This window comes from Esox lucius, chromosome 21, assembly GCF_011004845.1.
Source record: "Esox lucius isolate fEsoLuc1 chromosome 21, fEsoLuc1.pri, whole genome shotgun sequence".
Classification (NCBI taxonomy): domain Eukaryota; kingdom Metazoa; phylum Chordata; class Actinopteri; order Esociformes; family Esocidae; genus Esox; species Esox lucius.
Genome location: NC_047589.1, coordinates 27964698 through 27984229, shown reverse-complemented (window position 1 = coordinate 27984229; position 19532 = coordinate 27964698). Strand labels below are relative to the sequence as shown.

Genomic DNA, 19532 nt, shown 5'->3' with positions numbered 1-19532 from the left:
ACTTACAAATCAATATACAGCAAAAGGTTAAAAAATATGTTTTCCGTTCATGTTGTTTTTAAACTCACCTCTAATCATTTAAATGTATGGTTCACCACATATATTTAAATGTTTGGAAGCTGCACAACCAGCAATGTTGTCAAAATGAGAATGGAAAGAATGACTGGCAGTTTTACCCGAATCGTGATCTTTAAAAGAGGGGGTGGAGTGTGTGAACCGTATGTGTCCTCAGGATTTACACAGATTCATAAACCAGAGTGTACTTTCATCTCAAAACATCCAGCTATCCTGAGCATGGGTTAATGTAGCTGGCTGGTAGAGGGGAACACATTGAGGAACAAGGTCTCAAGTATTCCTTTGTGTTTGACACGGTTGACATTTTCCCTCTGTTTGTGGTAATGAAACTAGATGCTGTGAGGGAGGTGGTCCTTGCAAATACTCAACATCCGTTTGCCAAGTTAATTTCTCAAAAACAGGTTATTAGGAAAATGCACAGTAGGTGGACAAATCTGAATAAATTAAAGATGCCGTCTGGGACTTATAATAAACACATTTTTTTCAGGCTGTGTATAATATGTTGTTTATAAGCAGAATCACCATTATACCTTAGTTAGCCCTGGATTTCCAAGTGTGAAAGCGATTGGTTTTGCTGACATAGGGGCGATGTCGGCACATTTCACATGATATATAATATTTTCAATCTCCTATTTTGTCCCGATAGCACCACTTTTACAACCGGTGGTCAAACATCACAAAATACACCTTTAATGTCTTCCACAGAACCCAACATCTGCCAGGTTGGCTGTTGTATGAGAATGCTACTGTTAGCAAGGAGATACTCACTTCTGCCAGTTGCAAGTTCTACCAACATGTTATCTAGCACATTACTACCCTGAAAACCATGACTCATTTGAGGTTTTACATAAATGAAATGTGAGTCTGTTGGCTATTTTATTTTTTAAATGTCTGCTGTTCTTACAAGGACCTGTATATTTCTGGATGTATGAGCGGTGTGTCCAGCTCTGCAAATTCACAAACATTCTTGTGTGAGGGGAAGTTGGTTTAATGCTAATGATTATGCGGGTTCTGAACATCCTGGGTGTTGCCGTAGTTGCGGACCTACAGGGGAGGCCAGAGGAAGGTGCTCATTCCGGAAGTGGGGCTATCATTTGACTGCTACATGGAGCTGACCTTTTCTTACAAGGTGCATATCTGCTCTCCTGTCAGACCTGAACTACCATGTTCACGTGCTGATGACAGCATGTGGCCTTCAAATGGCAATGGACTGGCCTGCGGAAGTCAAGGGTAATGCTGCTGGCGAGGTACTGCTCCAGGTCAGCAGTCATGAACAGCCTGGCGGTGTATAAGGTGTGGTGCAGAGTTTATACAGAAAACTAAGTCCCTTTTGAACTGCAACGAGAGAGTTCACCGAACCGTCAGTGAGTGAGATACGGACCTGCACATCAAAGTTGCAACACATGAAGTCGTATAAACGCAGCTTATTTTGCGGGCACACTCAGTTACATTTAAATGATTGGCCATCTTTGCCTTGATAGAAGATAACATTGTCCTATTTTATTTTGGGGATGAAACAGTCCACAGTACCTCCTGAAGTCAACAAACAAAACCTGACCCTCGGCAGAATGGACTTTCTTTTGGTTGCCTCCCACGCCCCACCTGCCGTTCAACTGCAACAACACACATATCCCTGTCTGACATCCGCAGAGGGATGGCCAATGAAATCATCAAATGTTGGGATGTGCCGCCGTCTCCTAGACAAATCAGTTGCTACGGGTTGCAGTAGCAGAACCAGCGACTGCTACAGAGGGATGGAGTACTTTGAGGGTAAGACGTTCAGTAAATAATGAGTCGAGGACATAACCAGCCGACGATTTCACTGTTTAATAGATTTAGGGTTTCAATTAAAGTCCGCGATTTTTCCGTCCCGTAAAACTACTATTATCGTTTACCATAATACGGATCCCTTTCTTTGCGGTCTAGCCAACCAGGGCGGAGTATGACGTCTAGTATGACCAAGGCAGGGTTTATCCCATCTTTGATGGCACTGGTTTTCCTGATTAATGAACGTACCTTTCCTCGAATAGTTGAATAGACGATTTATGTTTTGTTTTTGTAAACCGATTTGATACCATTTGCAGCCCGTAGGAAGGTTTACAGAAAAATACATATTTTATGTTTTGCAGCCTCATGCTAACCTACTGCTAACATACTATTCTTGCTTCTGTACTCCCTGGATCTCAAGCAAAACAATTGCCTACAAATGTACCTGGTACAAATAAAATGCGTCGGAAACATTAGACACTAAAACCAACGCTAGCATTGATATTTTCATTTGAAATAATTAAGGATTTAGATTATTCTGTTAAACCGTAGACAGCTATTTCATGCAAAAATTAATGCTTCAAATCAGTAATACGGCTTGCAAAGCCAGCCATCCCACGTTAAATCCTCGTAATGCTTCTTATTCAGACACATCTCATTTTACAGAGTTTAAGCTAGAAGCGTAATTTAAAATATGTCAGGATGAGGTGGGCTGTTAATTGAGTTTTGATGTTCATACTTTTTCAACTGTGAATCGTTTGCCTTTTTTATTTCCATATTCTTTACCTTTCAGGCCATTTCTTAAACATCTAATGGGTTGCTTAAAACACCCAGTCCTTCAGCCTTCTGTTCACTGTAAACAACAGAGTTGTCACCGAAGTGGAAAGCCTTTTTGCTTTTACATGACTGGAGACACCAGAATGCTTTAACACCACACAACTGATGGAAATGACATAATACTCGGGCAAAAAGGTACAACAACAGGAAAAAAGCTCTTTCAGAGCTATTGCTTTTTCTAAATCCCCAACAGCCCAGTGCTGGTGTTGTCCTTGGCAAACAGTGACACTGGCTGAAGTTAGCTCTTTTACCACTTTTTTCCAACAAGGTCGGTTTAAGATCAGCATTAAGTAGTGCAGATCTTTTAATACCTCTCTGCTAGTAGGGCCACTCAACCCAGAATCTCCTGCACATTTCTGTCTGTGGCCTTGTTGAAAATGTGTGAGGGGGAACTTCTGTTGCCTGTTGATGAATACTCAGGGTGTTGTCCTCCTGATCCCGCCTTTTATTCCCATCCAATCAAATGAAACTGTGAGGGACCAACCTGGATTTGTCCAAATTTGTCTTATTTGATAGTCTTTACTACAAAACAATTCCGAGATGTTGCTCTAAGATGTTCAAAATCTCAGCGCTATCGCAGATAGAACCTTCTAGGCATGAGGCAGTAGCACTGCCATGTATCCTGGTGTGCTAGCTGTTCCGTTAACTTTTAAGTGTATAGGCATATTTCTGCTGAGGGTGTCCCTGGGGGTGGAGCCTGGTGTTAGGCCTAACCTACAGCTGTGGGTGGAGCCTGGTGTTAGGCCTAACCTACAGCTGTGGGTGGAGCCTGGTGTTAGGCCTAACCTACAGCTGTGGGTGGAGCCTGGTGTTAGGCCTAACCTACAGCTCTTCTCTGCATCCATTCCTTTTTGTACAGATGTGGAGGAGGCTCCGCCCTCCAATGAAGAGCTCATACCCTGTAAGATCTGTGGAAGGAGCTTCTTTAATAAAGTCCTGGTAAGATGCACACACACACACACAGCTGTACACACACACAGTTGTACACACATACGCTGGTCCGGCTTAGACAAAACGCCCCCCAATGTTTTTTCTCACATTTTTCTGGTTTACCCACAGTTGGAGACATTTTTATCCCTGTTCATATATTGAAATTCAAGCAGTAACACAGACACTGTTTTACTGGGACATTTAATTTGTTGAAGCACAGCTGGCTAAGTTATATATTTTATCCGCTTCGGTTTATAATGCTAAGATACCAAGACAGTTAACTCTACACAAGCACACACACCCACATAGATTTTAAAGTTAAAACCCATCTAAGATAAGGCTTCTTGTTAACAAGAGGAGCGGCTAAATGTCTATTAGCACAATTTTCCGTGTTTTAGTAGTGGTTTGATGTGAGTGTCTTTGGAGGTTTAAAACATTTAGTCGTTGTCGTTCTCTCCCTATAGAAGAAACACACTCCCATCTGTCAGAAAGCAGCAGCTAAGAAGAGGAAGGTGTTTGACTCTGGCAGGCAGAGAGCTGAGGGAACAGAGATCTCCACTATTAAACCAATCAAACCAAAGGTGAGACCACAACACTACACAAACACACACACACACAAACACAGAATTCATCTTAGGAAAGCGCACCAGTAGCTGAAAACCTACAAGTGGAAACCACACCAAACTGTGTCTCAGGCCACAGTAAACACTGGCATCTGGTGATGGGATCAACTGTATAACAAGCCCTAATTTGTTAACTAAATGTTACAAGTCATGCTTTATGTCTCCTAACGCTGTGTTATACACCTTAAAACCACTGTGTTATATACCATAAAACCACTGTGTTATACACTTTAAAACCACTGTGTTATACATCTTAAACCACTGTGTTATACATCTTAAACCACTGTGTTATAGACCTTAAAACCACTGGGTTATACACCTTATAACCAGTGTTATACACCTTAAAACCACTGTGTTAAACACCTTAAACCACTGTGTTATACACCTTAAAACCACTGTGTTATACACCTTAAACCACTGTTATTTATTTCAGTCAAACAGTTCTACCACCTCTGCTAGGGCTGTCAAAGTAAGTTAAGTAGTCTTTATTTTTATTATAATGTTTTCATTATTTTATGTATGTGTGTGTATTACAATGTGTGTGTGTCAAACAATAAGAGAGCAGAACTGCTGGCCTGACGTTAGGAGAACTGGGCTGGGCATTTATGGTGCCTGAGTTTATTCGTAGCCTCGAAGGCTCTGTAAAAAACACAAGTTATACTGGTGTCGTAATTAATATGGAAGAGACCGCGACTTGGTGACACAGTGAAATTATGTAAACTCTCATGCAGGAAAATCCCATGATCTCAGAATCATCTGACTGGTCCCGAATTGGTCAGTCTTTTTTTACTGCCCGCTCTAATTCCATTCAACTCTCTCCCTGTTCTCCCACAGCCATTTTTAAATGGACGGAAGAGTTTATATTAAAAGCTCTCCTGCATCATATTGACCCAGGCGGTGTGTGGTCTTCTAAAGCCTAGGGATCGGCCCGTACGCTGAATACAGCTCTGTCAGTACGGCTCAGTAGCCCCTGTTCTCAGGACCGTTGCTCCTTGCAATCCTCGTCCGCCGCAAAATCCCAGTTCGCGGTGGACGAGGAGCTGCTAAATTCAGAGACTTCGGCCTAGGTTCTCCACTGCTTGGCGCTGAGCTAGCTAGACTGCCTGACATGCATTTTAATGCAACTGAAAAGGGAAACAAAGCCCTATTATGTCTGGACTACTGTCATCTGCCTGCTGGTTACCAGAATAGTAATTGGAGGTGTGGCCCAAATGGCATCTTTAGCCGGTTCTCCTGTAGTGTCATTGACATGGGATGAAAAGCGTCCGGAGGGATTTGCTCCGACTGTGTATGAAGTTATCAGTACATGATGTGGTACCGAGGCGTCTGACACACTGGTGTCATTCTCAAGGGTTTGTGGGTTCTGGTAAATCAGAATAAATTCAGTCCCAAATGAGAGTTCTGAACCGGTAGACACTGGTCTGGAGGGTGAATAATCAGTTTAAATTGGTGGGTGCACGCAGGTCTGGTGTGTGTTGCACGGCTCGCCAAAGTTCTGCCCAGATGGCATAGGGCAGTCTCTATAAAACCCAGCTGAGTCACTGATCTGGGAAACAGTCGTGTGATCTGAGCTGAAGGTCCAATGTGAGGCATGACGGTGAACCACTTACGTCACTAGTGGTTCGTCTCAAAGCCCAGGAAGACCCAGAGGACCATAATGGCGCTTTTCCACTGCATGGTACCAGCTCGACTCGGCTCCACACGGCTCGCCTTGGTTGGTTTTCCACTGCATGGTACCAGCTCGACTCGGCTCCACACGGCTCGCCTTGGTTGGTTTTCCACTGCAGATAGTACCCTGTACCCGCCCGTTGTCACTGGAAAACCGTAGCGCCTCCTCCAACACGACACGGGAACATTAATGGAGATATCGTACACCAGATACCGGCGTACACCAGATAAACCCTGCAGTTAACAAAGTAATCTATTGAATGAACTCCCATCAATTTTCTTTTAAATTGACATAACTACAATGTTTTGTTAGACTTAAGTGTATACACCTAACAACTCAACACCAACACATTTAAAACAACCTAGATAACCCCTCCATCTCCATTAAAAGCTGTAAATAATTGCCTTATTAATTGCTGGCTATAATACCACACCGACTGTACACAAGGCAGTGTTTATACTGGTAGTAGTGAGGAAGCACATGTGAGCAGTAACTTTGGTCTTAATACATTGCAGACTGCAAAAATAGTTAGAAAGATTGGTAGGCTTCTTCTGTTTGGCTTGAAGCAGCCTAACAATACATTTCTGGCAATGTATGCCAGATAGCCTATAAAAAAAACCCTTGAGGAAAAAGACAAGGCCCTTTGTAGGCTACAAAAACAGCGCATATTTGTGGGTCTCTCATGGGGATTTCAACGCCATTATATAGATCCAAACCAAGAGGAGTTTTGGGGAAATACGATGTCTGGTCCTAAGCACTGGCGCTGAAATTAACACACATCAATGCAAGGACTCCTGGGACAGACCCGCAAAGACGCGTCGTTCTCGTATCTGACACTGGACGGCTAGTCCAGCAGGACTGCTTGTTTTGCTTTGCTGCACGCTGTCACTCTTGTCCAATCAGAAGTCTTCTGTGTTTCCACGTCACTTTTGGTATCGCCTCAGCTCGCTTGGAACCTCGACGAAGCAGGTACCAAAAAGGTATCTGGTACCAGGTACTATCCCAACTTTTGACCAGTGGAAAAGCAAAAAAGGCGACCCGAGTCAAGCTGGTAGCATGCAGTGGAAAAGTGCCGTTAAGTACCCGCTGGCCATGTCACAGTTCTTTAAAATCAGGTGAAGGACGCGGCGTGTGCCTTTCTGAACCCCGACCTCTGTGGCCCTCTGACCTCATGAAATGGGGCCAACTTGGACTTGTTGTCATTCCACGCAGGTGTGTTACTGATGGGTGTGTGTCTTTTAGCCGGAGCCCCCTAAGAAGCAGTCTAACTGGCGTAAGAAACATGAGGACTTCATTGCCACCATCAGAGCTGCCAAGGGCATCACTCAGATCATGAAGGAGGGCGGGCCCTTGCCCCCTCCTCCACCCCCCAGCTACGACCCAGGTAATGACACCTTATAACCCCCTCCTCCACCCCCAACTACGACCCAGGTAACGACACCTTAACCCCCTCCTCCACCCCCCAGCTACGACCCAGGTAATGACACCTTATAACCCCCTCCTCCACCCCCCAACTACGACCCAGGTAATGACACCTTATAACCCCCTCCTCCACCCCCCAGCTACGACCCAGGTAACGACACCTTAACCCCCTCCTCCACCCCCCAACTACGACCCAGGTAATGACACCTTATAACCCCCTCCTCCACCCCCCAGCTACGACCCAGGTAACGACACCTTAACCCCCTCCTCCACCCCCCAGCTACGACCCAGGTAATGACACCTTATAACCCCCTCCTCCACCCCCCAACTACGACCCAGGTTACGACACCTTAACCCCCTCCTCCACCCCCCAGCTACGACCCAGGTAATGACACCTTATAACCCCCTCCTCCACCCCCCAGCTACGACCCAGGTAACGACACCTTAACCCCCTCCTCCACCCCCCAGCTACGACCCAGGTAATGACACCTTATAACCCCCTCCTCCACCCCCCAACTACGACCCAGGTTACGACACCTTAACCCCCTCCTCCACCCCCCAGCTACGACCCAGGTAATGACACCTTATAACCCCCTCCTCCACCCCCCAACTACGACCCAGGTAACGACACCTTAACCCCCTCCTCCACCCCCCAGCTACGACCCAGGTAATGACACCTTATAACCCCCTCCTCCACCCCCCAACTACGACCCAGGTTACGACACCTTAACCCCCTCCTCCACCCCCCAGCTACGACCCAGGTAACGACACCTTATAACCCCCTCCTCCACCCCCCAACTACGACCCAGGTTACGACACCTTAACCCCCTCCTCCACCCCCCAGCTACGACCCAGGTAATGACACCTTATAACCCCCTCCTCCACCCCCCAACTACGACCCAGGTTACGACACCTTAACCCCCTCCTCCACCCCCCAGCTACGACCCAGGTAATGACACCTTATAACCCCCTCCTCCACCCCCAGCTACGACCCAGGTAATGACACCTTAACCCCCTCCTCCACCCCCCAACTACGACCCAGGTAACGACACCTTAACCCCCTCCTCCACCCCCCAGCTACGACCCAGGTAACGACACCTTAACCCCCTCCTCCACCCCCCAGCTACGACCCAGGTAATGACACCTTATAACCCCCTCCTCCACCCCCCAACTACGACCCAGGTAATGACACCTTAACCCCCATTATGTTTGACTGGGACTTAAATCCAGTGACCTGTGAATGATTTGTTCCAGATTATATCCAGTGTCCGTACTGTGAGCGCAGGTTCAGTGAGAACGCAGCAGACCGTCACCTGAAGTTCTGTAAGGAGCAACATGCTCGCATGCAGAACAAGGGTAAAGCCCCGGGGGCCAAACCAGCCGGGGCTGTGGAAGCCAGGACAACCCCGGCACGTGTCCCGGTAGGACTGCCATCACTGCCGTGTGTGTGTGTGTGTGTGTGTCATTTGAATGGCACTGGCTGTGTGTGAGCCCTGCACAAGGATTACAACATACTGTGTTTTGCACAGCGTCAAACAAAAGTGTGCATGCATGCGTGTGTGCGTGTGTACGCTCACTCCGCAGTTCAAGCCTCCTGCTCCTGTGAAGAAGGGAACCTCTCCTGCTGTGTCCTCCTCCTCCTCCCGTTTGCCCCAGAGATCTGGCCTGGCCCAGCCCTCAGGTAACTCTCACACACACACACACACACACACACACACACAAAGTGTTTATTTCGCTATCTAAACGGAGACACACAAAGTCGATCTTTCTCCCCGTTTTATAGTTAAGTCTGGTGGGTGGGTGTGGTTCATGTCCGATGACAGTGCAGACATTTGTATTACCCAGGGTGCATTTCACATGCTTGTCTCAGTTTTTTTGTCATCCTCTTTTATAACAGTCTATTCTGTCTTCCTGAGGACAACTAAAGTCCTCTCTTGTGTTTTAATCAACGGGCGTTTCTTCGGCTGGGAACGTTGGGCTGTTTTGATGGAGAGACTGTCCTACGAGTTCAGGTCTCCAGCCTGGGTTTCACTCCTCTCTCCCTGTAGGGATCCCAGCCTGTAAAGTTCCCTCTGCCGGATCAGTGAGGAGCGCACCGTCTGGTTACTCTCCCAACCGCACCGTTGCTGCCTCTGGTCTCACCAGTCCACCTTCAGGGTCAGTCCAACTTCAGGTTCAGTCCACCTTCAGGGTCAGTCCAACTTCAGGGTCAGTACAGATTCAGGGTCAGTACATGCAGGCTCAGTCCACCTTCAGGGTCAGTCCACCTTCAGGGTCAGTCCACCTTCAGGGTCAGTCCAACTTCAGGTTCAGTCCACCTTCAGGGTCAGTACAGATTCAGGGTCAGTACAAGTAAGGTCAGTCCACTTTCAGGGTCAGTCCAACTTCAGGGTCAGTCCAACTTCAGGGTCAGTACAAGCAGGGTCAGTCCAACTTCAGGTTCAGTCCACCTTCAGGGTCAGTCCAACTTCAGGTTCAGTCCACCTTCAGGGTCAGTACAGATTCAGGGTCAGTACAAGTAGGGTCAGTCCACTTTCAGGGTCAGTCCAACTTCAGGGTCAGTCCAACTTCAGGGTCAGTCCAACTTCAGGGTCAGTACACTTTCAGGGTCAGTCCAACTTCAGGGTCACTACACGCAGGGTCAGTCCAACTACAGGGTCAGTACACTTTCAGGGTCAGTCCAACTTCAGGGTCAGTACACTTTCAGGGTCAGTCCCCCTTCAGGGTCAGTATTTTAATGTGGGGATATTGTATGTAATTGGTATACACACAAACACACCTGTAAACAAATCTCATCCTTACTCCTTTCCCCCCATCACTCTCCTGCTTCTCTGATGTCAGTGTTGGAGTAAAGCCCCGACCAGGAGCTTCCTATGGCTCAGTGAAAAACTCTCAGTCAGCAGGAAGACTCAACAACAGAAAAGCCTCCAATGCAGAGAACTACAACTCCAGGTAGCGAAGTCCCCGCGTCGGTGTATCCCAAACGAACTCTTGCGTCCTCCATTTGCATGTTCACATCCGCCTCGTCCGTCATTCTCGTCAAGTGTCCCAAAGCTGGGGGAGCAGAAATGAGCAAGGGCATAGGGACTAATTAGACCCTTCAAGCAGGCCCCCGGGAAGTGGAGGCGGATTTCATCACATCTGATTTCCAGACACGACAATTAATAACAAAATTGCTCCTAAATTAACTGTTCAATTGTCGTTAATGTTTATTCCTTCTTCGTAAATTGCAATTTCATGCGTGTTTTCCTTGACCTACAGTGGGCCGTTTATTGCATAATTCAAGTCTAGAGTGTGTCCCGAAGTTGATGTGTTTATTGGACTCCCGGCCACTCTGTAGGCTGTCACCATCAGAGTTTGGTCAGCAACATGTGGCCGATGGTGTGCAGGGAACAGGTTTTGGTTTAAAATTCACGGTATCAGTCTGACAAGAAGCATTTGATGAAGTGTTAACTCCAGAGTATGAATACTTTGCTGGTTCTAGTATTACTCAGCATCATTAAACCCCAGCAATGGTCTCTCTCTTTCTCCCCCCTCACTCTGTTTCACTCTTTGTCTCTCTTTATCTCACTCTCACACACTTCCTTGGGAAACAATCTATTTTCTTTCATCCTTGTCATCTCCCCCCACTCCCCGTTTTGCTCCACTTCACAGGAATGATGGCAAATGCGAGAACGATAATGGCGGAATGATGACTAAGTTCTGCCACGAGTGTGGAACCAAGTACCCGGTAGATTGGGCCAAGTTCTGCTGCGAGTGTGGGGTCCGCAGGATGTGTTTTTAGTAGCCGAGGCCCGGAAAAGACAGGGAGTTGGGTGGAGGCAGTTCCTATGAAAGTGGTCAGGAGAGGGAAGAGAGCCACGATGGAGTGAGGACGTTACCGTGCTAAAATATAACTATTTTTCTCCTAACATTGTAAAGTTATTCTGACATGAGCTGTTGTGATGCTTTATGACGGCGTTATGTGGACTTTTTGGTGTTTAGCTCAAGTACAGAATTATCCAAAAGTTCCTTTGTAACCGTGAGTTGTTCTTTTCCCTCACCAATTTCTGTGAGACGGTTCACCAGCCCTCTCCAATAAATAAACTCTAGATAGAAAGCCACATTCTAATACCATTCACTCCTTCCCCTTTCTGTCCTGATTTAACATATTCACTGCGTGTTACCAGTGAAGTGCAATGTGACTGACTACTGATTCTTTCCCTACAAAGACAAAGGGATGGCAAGATTTGGTGAAGACCGCACCTTGTTTTCACTGGGACCAGTGTAAGCAGTTGCGGTGAAACGGTGGGGTCACAATTCAGGGTTTTAAATCCATTTTAAAATCAGCAGTTCCACAACACAATTCTACAAGTCCAATAGGCTTTGAAAACAACCGATGATCACCCTACTGGGGGAACATACTTTATACAAGACAATGGGTTGACCCCCCGCTCATATCTTATCAGATTTTTTTGTTTTTGCCAAGCTATCAACTTCTTTGTTTTTTGCCGTGTAGTTTAGGAAAAGCTGTTTTCTGTGCCTGCCTTCGTCTGTTTTGTTTGGTGTTCATTTTGAATCAGTATTGGTGGCGGTACGTGCACCGACCCATTCTCACCGGACAACACCAACCTTCTGTAACCATGGTCCCGGGGATGCCAGTGGAGCCAGGAAGACACCAGCCTGGTGATAATCACAATCAAAGCAACAAACCCGGAATTTTGCTTTAAGGAAATGGTCGATGCCGTCCGGAGTGACGCTGGATCCTACGCACAGTGTTTTTTTTTTTTTAGAGGACACACAGGTGCCGACGGGTTGGTTGCCCCAGTCAAATATTAACACACCCGATTGTACTTAGTTTATGGTGATACATGGGGGGGGGGGTTTGGGCTGCGTACGTGGATGCCTTTCCAGGCTGGGAATGAAGAACACATTCACTACAATCACTTGTGACCAGAGATGTCACTATCAACTCATCTTAAGAGTGAACAGTCATTTATCCCCAGCAGGGACACCTTTCATCACTGTCGTAAATGTTATTGTCTTTGGTGTATCAAGCTTGGTTGAAACATTTTATCTTGTCATTTTAATAAACTCGAAAGGACTGTAAAGGCTCCCTGACCCAAGTGTTATTGACATGATATGCAATGCTTACCTGGCTGAAAAGGACATTCCTGTGTTGTCACTGACTGTTCAAGCATCCTAATAAAAGGAAGCGTTTCAAAATGCCACATCCGTCCTTTAAATTTAACAATAAACATTGAAGAAGGACCACCTGTGTGTTCGTCCATTGATTTTTGTGTTTTAGTCGTTAGCTAGTAGAAATTAGCAGACTGGTTTTAGGTGTTAAGTTGTGGATCTTTAAAGAAGGAATAGAAGGCAGTTGCTGTTGAAAATCTATTTGCCGACAAATAACTGTACATGTATAACAAAATTATAACTCGTGTTTACCTTTGGTTTTCCGTCCAATAGACTGTTGGTGCTCAGCACATAATGGGATTACAAGACACCTTTGTCAGGAACTTGAGCAAACAAAAACAAAGGTACATTTACAATATAAATGCACAATTCATCCTTTATCATATGGTGGTTAATTTAAGCAAACAAAACATTTCTCTGACCCATGCTTTGAAAATGTTATACGGCAGCAGGAGGAAAAGAATGGTACCCATTGTTTGAATGTTACGCGAAAGGATAAATAACCAAATCAACATTGCCCTGGCCATGGTACCTGGACATTGGCCCAGTGGGCCGGGTCTGACGTTGTTCATGATTAATAACGGTTTAGATATGGCTGATGGAGTGTCTGACATAGAGAAAAACAGCTGAAGTACATCCCAATTTCACCATTTGTTGAGACCTGACTGACCTCCCAAAATGCATTTTTATCTTGTTTTAGTAAGGGTCTCCCCTACACATGCCTGTTAAAGAGAGGAGATTGGAATTGTAGCCAAAGACGTCCAATTCTCTGTCTTTCCGAGGTGACGGACAAAACAATGGGCCACAAGTCCCACTCCATACTGTGAATATTTTACCCATGCATATTTACTGCTGGAAGAGATTAATCAATAGAGTAAAACTAACAATAACCCCCAGCCTCCTGGATCAATAGTAGTGAGTATATAATTTCTGAATAGTACTTAAACCAATGCTAGTTACATTAGAGCCAGGATCCTTAGTTTCTGTATACATTTTTGGTCTTATAAATCTGTAATATACCCATTGATTCTTGAAACATAACTTAAAAATAGCTCATGAGTTTAACTGAACTGTCCGAACCCAAATATAAAAGCTTGTTTTACTCCGACATTCTTAAACAGTGTAAATACTGAAAATTCTCAGAATAATTCAGAATATTGATAACAGAATATGTTAATATCATGGAATGGACTGTCAGACATGTCTTTCATACCTCTGCCTCTCTCTATGTATTCAGAGTAGTTACATTTGTCCCATCTTTTTAGCAAAACACAGGATAACAGAGTGCTTTGCCTTGTCACCACCATACAGAGGGGAACTTTCGATAGCAGTTAAGACACCCAAGTTGAAAGCAAACATCTGTGGCAGAATAGGTTTTTAAATGCCTCAGTGTAGCGACACAGCGAAACACACTTCCGACACACGCAAGGTCAAGATCACTGCCAAAAACCACTCACGGTAGGGAAGCCCCCTTCGCGGTGAGCTACGACAAATCTCACAAGTCTCAGTGCTTGAAAGTGAAAGTGTAGCTCATTTGTTGGCTTGGCCGTTTTTGATTGACGACAACTGCACTGTGCCGAAGGGGCCAGTATTGCAACACAAGCATGTCGTTATGGCAACAAAGCACCCAGCGCAGTGTATTTTCTAAGGAATCGGATACAGATGTGTATATTCCACAGAATCGTTATTTAAGACATCCGTTTACGCTGAACTTGTGTTGGGCAAGACGACACCGGGACTTCACAGTCAGCCTACAGAGCCTGGGTGCGTTTGGCCTCCGTATCTCTCCCCCAGGGACATGTAGCAGAGTTTCAGGCTGTCCAAAAACGCCTTCAGTCCACACCACCTCCTCGACGTCTTCTTCGTGTCAGGCGGATTCCTGCTCCCATTCATTTTCTCTCGTCGCTGCCTTCTCCTACTGTCCACCTCCTTGCCCTCTGTGTCCTTCCTCTCCGGAGGTCCCTCTGTGCTCCCTGCTGTCTCCTCCGTCTTTTTCTCCTTCCCCCTTTCCCCTCCTGAATTCCTGTTTCTCCCGTGACGATGATGCCGCCGTGTGCTTTGAACTTCTGGACAACTCTGGTTAGTGGAAAACAGAATGATTGACAGTAAAAATACAGGTAGAAGATGAAAAAGCGGAGTATTGGGTGTGAGAAAATCACGGAATTAAATAGATGAATACATTCTTATTCTAATTACTACATTAATTATTATTTTAATTATTCAATTAATTCTTATTGTAGTTATTATATGGATTCTTAACATAATTAACGAAACAGCATCTTAAGGAACAGATAAGCCTACATGTAATCTAGTAGGTTATCCGCTAAAAGGATCTCACCTGTTTGGTAGGACAGCTGCAGTCAAGTGAACACAGGATTTCATGCTCGAGATCGTCTAGCTTAAAGAACCTGATGGATCTGCGATGGCTACACGTCACGTTGAGGATAAACTCTCTCTCCTATTAAACAAAGGGATTCGAGTCATCCAGTTAATTACTATAAATCGGACATTCTCATTCAGGACAACGTTCTGTGGTGGATATCTACTCTGTTGATGCAGTTTCAAGCAAATTACAGAAGAGGGTAGTAAGTTCACAGCCTTGCAACTTGGTCCTGGGGCGTACCTCCGCAAAGGTTAAACAAAATTAAGGAGGGACTGAAATATGGAAGAAAGTTAAGATGAGATCTTTCGACGAGAAGTGTGACTGTTCATGACACTTGAAATACTCACTTTATCTTTCTCACATTTCGGGATTTCCTTCTCTTTGCAGCTAATATTTTCCGCTTTCAGCGTCCCAGTGATGTTGTTCTCCTAGGTTTGCGTGCAGAAAACTCAGTTTAACACAGGGTATAAACTCTTTAAAGTCTAACATAAATTGAAGTCTCCACGGCAACTTACACGGTGCTGAATAAGCGGGGAAATAATATTTGCGTAGTGCTCAGCGATGTCTCTCATGGTCCTATTGCTGTCACAAGATAAAGCCAGTGGTAGAAGTATGACAGAGAAGAAAGAGACGCCAAGATGCTGTGTGTACGAGAGATGTACGAGAGAAAGTGAGAGGTGTACAAAAAATTACAAATTAAGTTGACACTCATGGTCAAAACATGTGCTTAGGCCTAGAGTGCATACATCTTCTTGGACACTTTTTCTTCGTATTGAGTCTGCTTTCAACATTATTTAAAGCAACTGTTCGACGGTTTGGCCAACAAACTAGACCAATGATAACCACCTGCAAACGGTTTATAAGCCTAGACTTCATTATCGACATCGTCACATGCCCTAAGCAAAGGTCCCTTTTATTCAAGCTTTAGGCTACATCCTAGTAATCCACGATTCCCGGCACTCATTTAGTTTCAGTATTCATAAATACATTTTAAGTTTCCTTTTGACTATAAAGACAGGGGGTTCCCCATAGACAATCATATAAAAACCCGACCCGACTCTCGGTCAGGTCAGAAAGGCAAGTACAGCACCGGGAAGCTGGCAGTTTAAGAAGGTAAGATTTTCTTCTGATATTTCTATTAAATTGCCTAAGCACACTATAATTGGATTTTGTGTTTCAAATATAAATTCATGCAATCTGTAGCCTATGACCTTAAGTAAATGCACTTATACGCGGTTTATGGCGTTTGAAAAACGAGCCTATGTTGTTAAATGCTGTGTGTCATACATTAACTTAACCTACTACGCTATAATATCAGTAACCTTAAATGTGTAGGCGATAGGTGCCACTCCCACCACTTACCCTGGCTACGATGTCGTGTTTCCCATACATTTACAGCAGTTCACGTGTTCTAGTGTTTCTCATCGACTCCGACCGAAACTACCTTCTGTAGCTTGTAGCATAATTCACGTTTGTCTGCCATTCTGCGTTCATTCAGTCCTTAAACCTACGTCAGTGACTCCGAGAGCTTTCACTTTCCCGTGCCGCCACCTAAACTGCAACAGTTGCATTATTAGACTCGCCACCAGCCGATAGGCCGACCCAGCTAACATTGAACGTTACCACAACTGAGGATATCTTCAATTAACGTAGCCTATTAACTTAAGTTTTGATCTGTGTGTTCCCGTTATCTGCAAGGAATGTTTTCAATAAACCGGTCCTTAAATGTAAAAGGTATCTTACCCAGAACGTGGTTACGGAACGTTACAGAACGTTTCATACGGTAATTATGTAGTTAGGGCAGGAAATATTTGGACACTGACACACGTTTTATTATTTTGACTGTTTACCAAAATATATTCAAGTTACAGTTAAATAATGAATATGGGCTTAAAGTGTAGCCTTTCAGCTTTAATTTGTTTAATATGTAGCCCCCCTTTTTCAAGGGACCAAAAGTAATTGTACAATTAACTCAGAAGCTGTTTCATGGACAGGTGTCGGCTATTCCTTTGTTATTTCTTCACCAATTAAGCAGGTAAAATGTCTGGAGTTGATTCCAAGTTTGGCATTTGTACTTGTAAGCTGTTGCTGTGAACCCACAACATGTGGTCAAAGGAGCTCTCAATGCAAGAGAAACAGGCCATCCTTAGGCTGCAAAAACAATAAAAAAGGCTACACTTTAAGCCCAAACATCAGAGAGATAGCAGGAACATTAGGAGTGGCCAAATCGACAGATTGGTACATTATGAGAAAAAAAGAATGCGCTGGTGAGCTCTGCAACACAAAAAGGCCTGGACGTCCACGGAAGACAACAGTGGTGGATGATCATATGATCCTTTCCATGGTAAAGAAAACCCCCTTCCAGCCAACATCCAGCCAAGTGAAGAACACTCTCCAGGTGGTAGGCATGTCATTATTAAATCTTTCATAAAGAGTAGTCTTCACAAGAACAAATACAGAGGCTTCACCACAAGGTGCATACCATTCATAAGCCTCAAGAACAGAAAGGCCAGATTATACTTTTATAATACTATTATAAAACATCTAAAAAAGCCAGCCCAGTTCTGGAACAGCATTAACTGGACAGATATAAACAAGATCAACCTATATCAGAATGACGGGAAGAAGAGAGTATGGAGAAGGCTTAGAATGGCACATGATCTGAAGCATACTGCATCATCTGTAAAACAGGTGAAGGCAGTGTGATGGCATGGGCATGCATGGTTTCCAATGGCACTGGGACACTTGTGTTTATTGGTGATGTGACAGAAAACCGAAGCAGCTGGATGAATTCTGAAGTGTATAGGGATATATTGTCTGCTCAGATTCAGCCAAATTCAAGGAAGTTGTCTGGACGGCGCTTCACTTTACAGATGGGTAATGACCCAAAACATACTGCGAAAGCAACCCAGGAGATTTTTAAGGCAAAGAAGTGGAATATTCTGCAATAGCTGAGACCTGATCTCAACATGATCCCAACCCGATCGGGCATGCATTTCACTTGCTGACACTTAAGGCAGAAAGACCCACGCACAAACAACAACTGAAGACAGCTGCAGTAAAGGCCTGGCAAAGCATCACAAACGAGGAAACCCGGCATTTGGTGATGTCCATGTGTTCCAGACTTCAAGCAGTCATTGCCTGCAAAGTATTCTCGACAAAGTATTAAAATTAACATATGATTTTGTTAATTTGTCCAATTATATCTGAGCCCCTGAAATAAGGGGACTGTGTATGAAAATGTTTGCAATTCCTAAACATTTCTTACAATATTTTTCTACAAACCCTTGAATTAAAGCAGAAAGTCTGCACCTCAATTGCATCTGTTGTTTCATTTCAAATCCACTGTGGTGGATTTGGGGGGACAATGGGGGACAATGGGGGACAATGTCCAGAATCTGGTCCCTGGGGGACAATGTCCAGAATCTGGTCCCTGGGGGACAATGTCCAGAATCTGGTCTATAGGTCAAGGACTTCAGGGAGTGTTCAAAAAAGGATTTACAACCAAGTCTTAAATATTACAGCTTAATTAAACATTATGTTAATTTATTCAATTACTGTTGGTCACCGAAAATGGGGGGTTGGGGCTATGTATGAAAAGGGATCCAATTCCTACCCGGCTGACATAAATACCTTCAAATGTAAGCTGACAGCCTGCACCTAACCCTTTTAGTTTCATTTCATATCCAATATACTGGAATACAGAGCCAAAAAAACAAAATGTTTCTACTTTTATGGACTGCACTGTAAATAGCTGAAATAATGAAAGGATTAAAAATATATTGTTTATTAAACAAAAAGATTAACAGCTCGTAAGCTATAGAACAGTGAGGTTTCAATAACATCTCCCCAGTCCTGTTCACTCTGACCAAGTGATCTTACAAAGGGCTCCCTTATCTCACTTATCTCGCTCCTTATGTCAACATGTTGCCTTCCAGGTTGAATCTGTTGGAGTTTAGTCCGAAAATTATCCTTGGACCATTTCATGTTTTCCTTGATCGTGGAATTGTTTTAAATTCCAGAAGCCCCTTATGTTGTTGCATTGTGGCTGGGAACCCCAAGCTGGGAACAGTAAACCAGCACCGATGAGATAGAAACCTATGAATTCATGACCTTGGTTCATGGAATTAGGGCCTGAGGACATGGGGGTAATTTCTTCTGTATTCTTTTTACATGTTGAATAAATGTAGTGAACTGAAATAATTTTCCTGAAGACTTTGTAGTATTAAAGACCGCCTCCTTCTTGGATTATTTCGACTGGATCTGTGTGTTGTGAAGTGAAGATCATTATTTCATATGATCTTTCGTTTAGTAAAGACGTTTGCTCACAGGTTCTTTGCGAGTGTTGCTAAGGATGACAAAGAGTCGTAAATTCTGTGAAGGGATAAGTTGCGTAAAATTTGTCAGAAACTGCCAATTTAAGAATACAAACATAATTAGGTAGGTAGAGAAAGCTAAAATGTTTTATTTGACCATATTTGATGTGTAACCAGCAAATTATCATTCATTGCTGGACATCATGTAAAATATTGTGATATTTGTTGTATCTTCTTAGATTTCTTTGCAAATAATTTTTGACCTGCTTCTAACATTGGGGGGGACATGTTCCTCGCTGCTCCCTCCTACATCTGTGCCCTTGTCTGCATGC

General features: G+C 44.4%; 2 protein-coding genes across 3 annotated transcripts; one reads left to right on the top strand and one right to left on the bottom strand.

Annotated features, from left to right (window-relative positions):
- The first annotated feature begins 1778 nt into the window (after positions 1-1778).
- Positions 1779-12413, top strand: zc2hc1a (zinc finger, C2HC-type containing 1A). Of its 2 annotated transcripts, XM_010868343.4 has the most exons (10): positions 1779-1845; positions 3539-3618; positions 4074-4190; positions 4666-4701; positions 7144-7285; positions 8578-8744; positions 8908-9004; positions 9372-9480; positions 10165-10275; positions 10978-12413. In XM_010868343.4, exons 1-10 carry the CDS (start codon positions 1830-1832, stop codon positions 11105-11107), a joined length of 1005 nt encoding a protein of 334 aa, XP_010866645.2. In that variant the 5' UTR covers positions 1779-1829; the 3' UTR covers positions 11108-12413. The 2 variants fall into 2 exon arrangements, with proteins under 2 accessions (XP_010866645.2, XP_010866648.2); XM_010868346.4 differs by lacking the exon at positions 4666-4701.
- A 278-nt stretch (positions 12414-12691) lies between these two features.
- LOC105008967 lies at positions 12692-16448 on the bottom strand. Its single transcript, XM_010868347.1, has 5 exons — positions 16247-16448; positions 15400-15525; positions 15232-15312; positions 14840-14959; positions 12692-14577 (listed from the first exon to the last, which is right to left on the bottom strand). Exons 1-5 carry the CDS (start codon positions 16274-16276, stop codon positions 14248-14250), a joined length of 687 nt encoding a protein of 228 aa, XP_010866649.1. The 5' UTR covers positions 16277-16448; the 3' UTR covers positions 12692-14247.
- Between the last annotated feature and the right edge of the window lie 3084 nt (positions 16449-19532).

Excerpts from the sequence above, each read along its gene's own strand:
- zc2hc1a (XM_010868343.4), top strand. Across the intron at positions 4,191-4,665 it reads TTAAACCAATCAAACCAAAG|TCAAACAGTTCTACCACCTC; the intron begins GTGAGACCACAA and ends TATTTATTTCAG. Across the intron at positions 4,702-7,143 it reads CCTCTGCTAGGGCTGTCAAA|CCGGAGCCCCCTAAGAAGCA; the intron begins GTAAGTTAAGTA and ends TGTGTCTTTTAG.
- LOC105008967 (XM_010868347.1), bottom strand. The coding sequence starts at position 16,276 with ATGTATGGGAAACACGACATCGTAGCCAGG. Across the intron at positions 15,526-16,246 it reads AACACGACATCGTAGCCAGG|CATCTTGGCGTCTCTTTCTT; the intron begins GTAAGTGGTGGG and ends TCGTACACACAG. Across the intron at positions 14,960-15,231 it reads CGAAATGTGAGAAAGATAAA|GAGAGAGAGTTTATCCTCAA; the intron begins GTGAGTATTTCA and ends TTTGTTTAATAG.